The sequence below is a fragment of the Magnolia sinica genome, chromosome 16 (assembly GCF_029962835.1).
Source record: "Magnolia sinica isolate HGM2019 chromosome 16, MsV1, whole genome shotgun sequence".
Lineage (NCBI taxonomy): Eukaryota > Viridiplantae > Streptophyta > Magnoliopsida > Magnoliales > Magnoliaceae > Magnolia > Magnolia sinica.
The window spans coordinates 22,911,248-22,917,919 of record NC_080588.1 but is presented as its reverse complement, the minus strand read 5'-3'; the positions used below and the strand labels follow the sequence as shown (position 1 = coordinate 22,917,919).

Here is a 6,672-nt window from a genome sequence, read left to right as displayed (position 1 = left end):
AGGCCGTCGAGGGTTTGGCCAAGCAACATTTTGAGCTTGAGGCTCTGGCCATTTCCCAGGCTACTGCAGCAGTGGAGGAATTCAAATCTTCTAAGGAGCGGGCCGACGAGCTGGATAAGGTTTACAACTTCGCCTACAACGTTATTTACAAAGCTTGCTTGAGCGATGTCTGAGGTGCCTACCTCGAGCTAGATCTTGACGTCTTGACAACGGATGATGCAGAGGACCTTCCAGAAGTAGTAGAGGAGGAGCCCCCAGCAGCAACCAAAGCTGAGAAGGCCCCTGATGCCGAGCCCTAGTTCATTTGACCTTGGACTGATCCCTCTTTTCCCCTCTGTTTTTTATAATGAAAAAGTTATAGCCAAACATTTCAAACATAATGAAATCCACCGTTTTCCTCAATGTGTGAATGCTTTCGTTTCATGTCATTGTTTGTCAAATTTGTTGAATGACGAGCCAACCTCTTCTTTAAGGGTTCGGCTCGTCGAAGGATGTCACTTCTGCACTTGAGAAATGACCCTTCGTAGCGTGCTTGACCTTTTAGTAGACCATTATCGAATGACGAGCCGACCTCTTCTTTAAGGGGTCGGTTCGTCGAAGGATATCATTTCTCTGCACATGAGAAATAACCCTTCGTAGCGTTCTCGGATAGCGGGGTAACCACATAGTAGACCAAGTAGAAGAGCAGAAGAACAGGTAATCTTTTATTAAGAGTCAAAATGGCTAGTAGATCTGATTCATACATAAAATTTCCCCCTTAGGGGTAGTAGATCTTTAAATGCTCAGCATTTCAAGGGTGAGGCAACAGACGTCTCTCCAAGTCTTCTAGATGGTAGGACCCTAGCTTAGCCAAGCTGACTACCCGATAGGGTCCCTCCCAGTTTGGCCTAAGGGACCCTACTCCAAGCTCAATAGCATTCTAGAAGACACAGCGAAGGACTAGATCTCCTCGTCGAAACCGCCTCGTTCTGACTCTGGAGTTGTAAAACCGAGCAACTTTTTGATGCTGAGCCGAGACTCGGAGTTTGACGGTGTCTCGTACTTATTCAAGTAGATCCAAGTTGTCGCGATTTGGTCAACATTCTGCTCTTCTTGATAGCTCCTTACTCGTGCGGTGGGGAGTCCTATCTTGAATAGGATGACGGCCTCCTAGCCATAAGACAACGAAAAAGGGGTTTCCCCCGTGGATGACTAAGTCATGGTCCTGTAGGCCTAGAGAACGAATGGAAGCTCGTTGGTCCATTTGTCCTTAGCTTTCTCTAGCTTTGTCTTGAGGTGATGTTTGGTGACCTTGTTCACATCTTTTACCTGTCCATTGAACTATGGATGAGGAGGTGATGAGTATGCATTGGCAATGCCGAGCCCCCGACACATGCCTCGGAACTTGTTGTCATTGAACTGTCTCCCATTATCAGACACGATGGTGTGTGGGATTCCGAACTGACAAATGATGTTCTTCCATATAAAATCTATTACCTCCTGCTCGACAATCTTCACCACCAGCTCGGCCTCAGCCCATTTGGTGAAGTAATCGACGACCACAATCACAAAGTTGGTCTGCCCCTTTTTGGGAGGCAGAGGCCCGATGATGTTGATTCCCCATTGGGCAAATGGCCACTGCCCGCTCATGGGGGTCAGCTCTTCTGCTGGTTGCCTTGGAATGACAGCAAATCTTTGACATTTGTCATACCTCTAGACAAAGCTCTTGGAATCTTCTCGAATCGTTGGCCAGAAGTACCCTTGACGAAATATCTTATGAGCCAAGGCACGACTCCCCGAATGATTTCCACAGATTCCTTCATGGATTTCTCAGATCACATACTTAGCTTTGTCAGGTCGGAGGCACCTGAGTATGGTTGGGAGTAACCTTTCTTATACAAAGTGTCATCTAGGATCACGTACCGTGCTCCTTTGATCTTCAAACGCCGAGCCTCCAACTTGTCTTGAGGGACTTCGCCGTTGTTAAGGTATCTGATGATCGGATCCATCCAACTCAGAGTTGCTTGCACTGGATTGATCATCTCATGGTCAGCTTAGTCGATGCTCAGGTTATCCAGGAATTCTACTTGGATAATCCTCAGTATCTTCCCCTCAGCGGCTAAGGCCAACTTTGCGAGGGCGTCAGCCCAAGAGTTTTCAGCTCTTGGGATCTGGCTGATGACACATTCTTTAAATCTTCCTATCAGTTTTCAAGCCTTAGCCAAATAGGCTATCATCCTTGTCTCCTTGGCCTCATACTTTGTCGATATATAATTCACGATGAGCTAAGAGTTACACCACACGTCGAGGAGCTAAACTCTCAGACTAGCGGCTAATCTGAGTTCGGCCAGCAGAGCTTCATATTTCGCCTCGTTGTTGGATGCCTTGAAACTGATCCTCATCGTGTATTGCATAGTGGTCGAGTCAGGTGCGACCAGGATGATCCTTGCCTCGGCTCGTTTTGAATTAAACGATCTGTCCATAGAGAGGGTCCATCTACTACATCCCTTTTCTGTCCCTGTGCTCTCGAGAAGAGGAAGTGCTGGGGGAGCAACGGGGGCTACCTTAAAACTAGTCAAGAACTCTGAGTTGGTATCTCAAATCTTGTAACTCGGAGTTGTAAACTCTGCTATAAAGTCAGCGATGGCCTGACCCTTAATCGCGGTCCTCGGCCGATACTGAATATCGAATTCTTCGAGTTTCACCACCCACTTGGTTAGACGCCCGGATACTTTCGGCTTCTAGAGGACCTGTCGGAGAGGTGAATCCATGAGGATGATGATGAAATGCGCCTGGAAGTATGGGTGCAACCTTCGAGCAGAGACGACTAGGCTGAGAACCAGTTTCTCCATGCTTGGGTACCTAGTATCAGCCAAGACCATTGCCTTACTAGTGTAGTAAATAGGGCATTGTTTGCCTTCTACTTCTCGAATGAGTGTTGAGCTGACTACCGAGGCTAAGACCGCTAAGTAGAGAAATACAGGCTCGCCCTCCTCGGGCTTGCAAAGAAGAGGCGGTGACCCCAGATACTGCTTCAACTGTTGAAAAGCTTACTCGCAGTCCATGGTCCATTCCACTTTCTTGTGACCCTTTAACTACTAGAAGAAGGGGAGACATCTGTCAGTGGCTCTGGATTTGAACTGACCGAGCGCGGTGACTCGTCCCATGAGGCACTGGATTTCTTTCATCGTCTGAGGGGAGCCCATTTCGAGCAAGGCTTTAATCTTGTCGGGGTTTGCCTCAATGCCCCTCTGGCTGACCTAGAATCTAAGGAACTTGCCTGACCCCACACCAAAGGCGCACTTAGCAGGGTTCAATTTTATGCGATACTCTCAGAGTCTCAAAAATGTCTTTTCGAGGTCCGTGATGTGGTCAGAGGCTTTGATACTTTTGACGAGCATGTCATCGACGTAAACCTCATGATCTGACCAATTTGTCGGGTAAACATCCGGTTCACCAGCCTCTGATATGTTGCCCAGTATTCTTCAAGCCAAAGGGCATGACCCGGTAACAGTAGAGTCCCTTGTCCGTGACGAAGGTCCTCTTCTACCTGTCTGGGGGGTGCATTGTTATCTGGTTGTTATCAAAGTATGCATCCAGGAAGGTGAGAAGCTCGTGCCCGACCGTGCTGTCGACCAGTTGGTCGATCCGAGGTAGGGGAAACTGTCCTTGGGGCAGACTTTGTTCAGATCCGAGAAATCCATGCAAACCCACCATTTTCCATTGGCCTTCTTCGTGAGGACCACATTAGTGATCCAGTCCGAGTAATAAATTTTCTCATTGAAACCCATGCTGAAGAGTTTCGATACTTTGTCGACTATAGCTATGTACCTCTCGGGTTCGAATGCTCTCCTTTTCCATTTCATTGGCTTGTGGTCCCGATCCACATTCAGCTTGTGAACTATGATCTCTGGAGAGATGCCTGACATATCCTGGTGTGTCCACGCAAAGACGTCCTTGTGTTGTCATAGGAAGGTTAGCATCTGAGCTCGTTGCTCGGAATTCAGCGACGACATGAGTTAAACTGTTTTGATTGGATCGGCTTCCTCGAGTGGGACAGTCACAAGTTCTTTAGTTGAGTCCTCTGTAAGATTGTCTCCTTTGGGGTCGAGCATGTTTACTGTGAGGGCCAGCTTTGCGAAGCCCTTTCTCACTGCTGCTGAGTAGCACCTTCGTGTCTCACGCTGTTCTCCTCAGACATATCCAACCCCTCCAACGGCAGGGAATTTCATTATTAGATGATATGTAGATACGATTGACCTCATGGCATTAAGAGATGGCCGGCCCACGATGGCATTGTGCACTGATGGTACATTTACTACCAAGAAGTCCACTATCGGAGTCACTTGATTATGCCCTTCTCCCGCTATCACTGGGAGGGACATCGTGCCCTTGGAGATCACCTTATTCTAGCAAACCCATGCAGAGGAGTCTTCACGGGTCGGAGGCGCGACATGTCTATCCTCATTTTGTCGAACGCCTCGGAGTAGAGTATATCAGCCGAGCTTCCAGTGTCAACTAGGATACGGTAGACTTTATGAGTAGCTATTGTCATCGCAACTACTAAGGCATCATCATAGGGGTGCTGGATGCCCCTCATGTCGTGCTCTGTAAACGTGAGGCTATAGGGGCTTACTCTGAGCTCTTTCCTTGGCCTTTCAACCAAGTAGATGTAATGCCTGAGGTCGGAGCTCTTGGAATGGGCTTTATGAGCCCGATTCAAATCTCCGCCACCGGACGGGCCCTTATAGATCGTTCGAATCTCTGTAGTCTCCTTCACAACTTTGTGAAGTTGGTCATCCTTCAGGTTCTGCCGCTCTTCTTTTACATATTGGCGTAGATGACCCTTGCGGATGAGGGTCTCGATCTCTTCCTTTAGGTCGATGCAATCACTAGTGTTGTGGCTGTGGTCGCGATGGAAGCGACAATACTTGCATTTATCTCATTGGCTTGCATCAATTTTCATGCAACTCAGCCAATGCAGTAACCTCTGATCTTGAATGTCTATCAGGATCTGCTCTGGAGACATATTGAGAGGAGTATAGGAGCTGAACTTGCTCTCGGGCCTCCTGCTCGGTCTTCTATCTCGGGAGGCGTTGTCGTCCGACCTCCTTTTATCCGCGCACTGTGATTCTTCGTCCCTCCAACTCTTCCCCTTAGACGAGGACTCACAGGTCTGGTTGCTCTTACGTGAGCTGAAGAACTCTTCATCATTAATATACTTCTGTGTGCGGCTGATAAGCTCACTAAGAGTTGAAGGTAGGTTCTTCCCAATCGAGAACAGGAATCTCCCATCCTTGAGCCCGCTGATCATTGCAGACAATGCCATCTTGTCGGAGTAGTCGTCTACTTGCAGAGTCTCTTCATTAAAATGGGAGATGTAGTTTTTTAACGACTCCCAGTTCCCTTGTTTGAGGGTCAGCAAGTGGGTCGACGGCTTCTGACTCTTCTTCCCGATGATAAATTGTGTCAGGAATGACCTACTGAGCTCGGTAAAGGTGTTGATCGACCTCAGCTTGAGCTATTGGTACCAATTCCTTGCAGCCCTAGTCAGAGTTATTGAGAAGGCTCGGCACATCATTACTTCTAAGGTGGGTTGAATCTTCATCCACAAGTGGTAAGATTCTACGTGCTCTGTGGGGTCACCATACCCTAAGTACTGAGCGATGGGAGGCATCCTAAACCTCGGAGGCATTTCTGCACTCATAACCTCGCTGGTGAAGGGAGGTTCAGTTTCTTCCATCATCGCTTCCACTGCAGTCGAAGCCGGAGTCTGTTGGTTCTACTGCAGGGTCTTGATCTGATTTTGGAGCTTGTTCAGCTGAGCTTCCCACGGGTTTTGATTCTCCACCATGGTTTCTTGAGGAATTCGACCTCAAGCGATCTGCTCCCCCTCCTCTTCAGTTCGTGGCGGAGGTTAGTCGGGGCCAGCGCTGAAGTCGCAGATATGTAGGTTGGCTCTACATGCCGTGTAGGATTTGGGGCTCAAGCAGATAGGTTCTGGGATGCTTTGGCACAGGAGCTTACGAGCAATGACTCTTCTTCAGCTACTGGCGCCATCTCTTTTAGGTTGAGAGGCATCTGTTATTCCTTCATTCGATTGATCTCATCCCTCAGCATCTGCACTTTGTTTTGCAAGGCCCTGTATTTACCTCCTCGGCTTCAGGTTCGTTGAGACGGCCCAGTCGGAGCCGACTCGGTATGCAGTAGTGAAGATGAGTGATGTTGCCCACTCGGCTCAGGCTCCGTGGTCTTTATTGGGATTATTTTCTTCTTTCCTCTTCCCATTTCCGGTAGAGCTTGTCTTTTTGTTCTTTTCCCACAAAAAATGCCAAAAATGTTGATGCAAAAATCTGGATCACCCTCCACTGAGCTCCGTGTGCTCGGAGCAAACCCTAGTCTTATATAAATGGAAGACAAAGGAGACCCTGGCAAGAGTAGGGGACCCTCTAATGCCAAAGTCAGGCTAGGAAATCGGGTCTAAGTAGTGTCGAGTAGGGTGAGAGTACTAGATATTGCGTACTTATTCTTGTAGAAGCGATTCATATTTATACCTGAGGGTTGCACTGAACGTGCCCGATAATCTCGGCACGGTCATCGCCACTACGAGAGAGCTACGCATGTGCAGTCGTTGGCCGTTACCCGGAGATCGTGCTTTAGGCATTACTCCAGTCGTGTGCTATTAGGTTTAGC

General features: G+C 48.3%; 1 protein-coding gene across 1 annotated transcript; it reads right to left on the bottom strand.

The window, feature by feature from the left end:
• Positions 1-4,378: 4,378 nt before the first annotated feature.
• LOC131228781 (uncharacterized) lies at positions 4,379-5,308 on the bottom strand. The gene is made up of 2 exons (XM_058224647.1): positions 4,968-5,308; positions 4,379-4,883 (listed from the first exon to the last, which is right to left on the bottom strand). Exons 1-2 carry the CDS (start codon positions 5,306-5,308, stop codon positions 4,379-4,381), a joined length of 846 nt encoding a protein of 281 aa, XP_058080630.1.
• Positions 5,309-6,672: the final 1,364 nt, after the last annotated feature.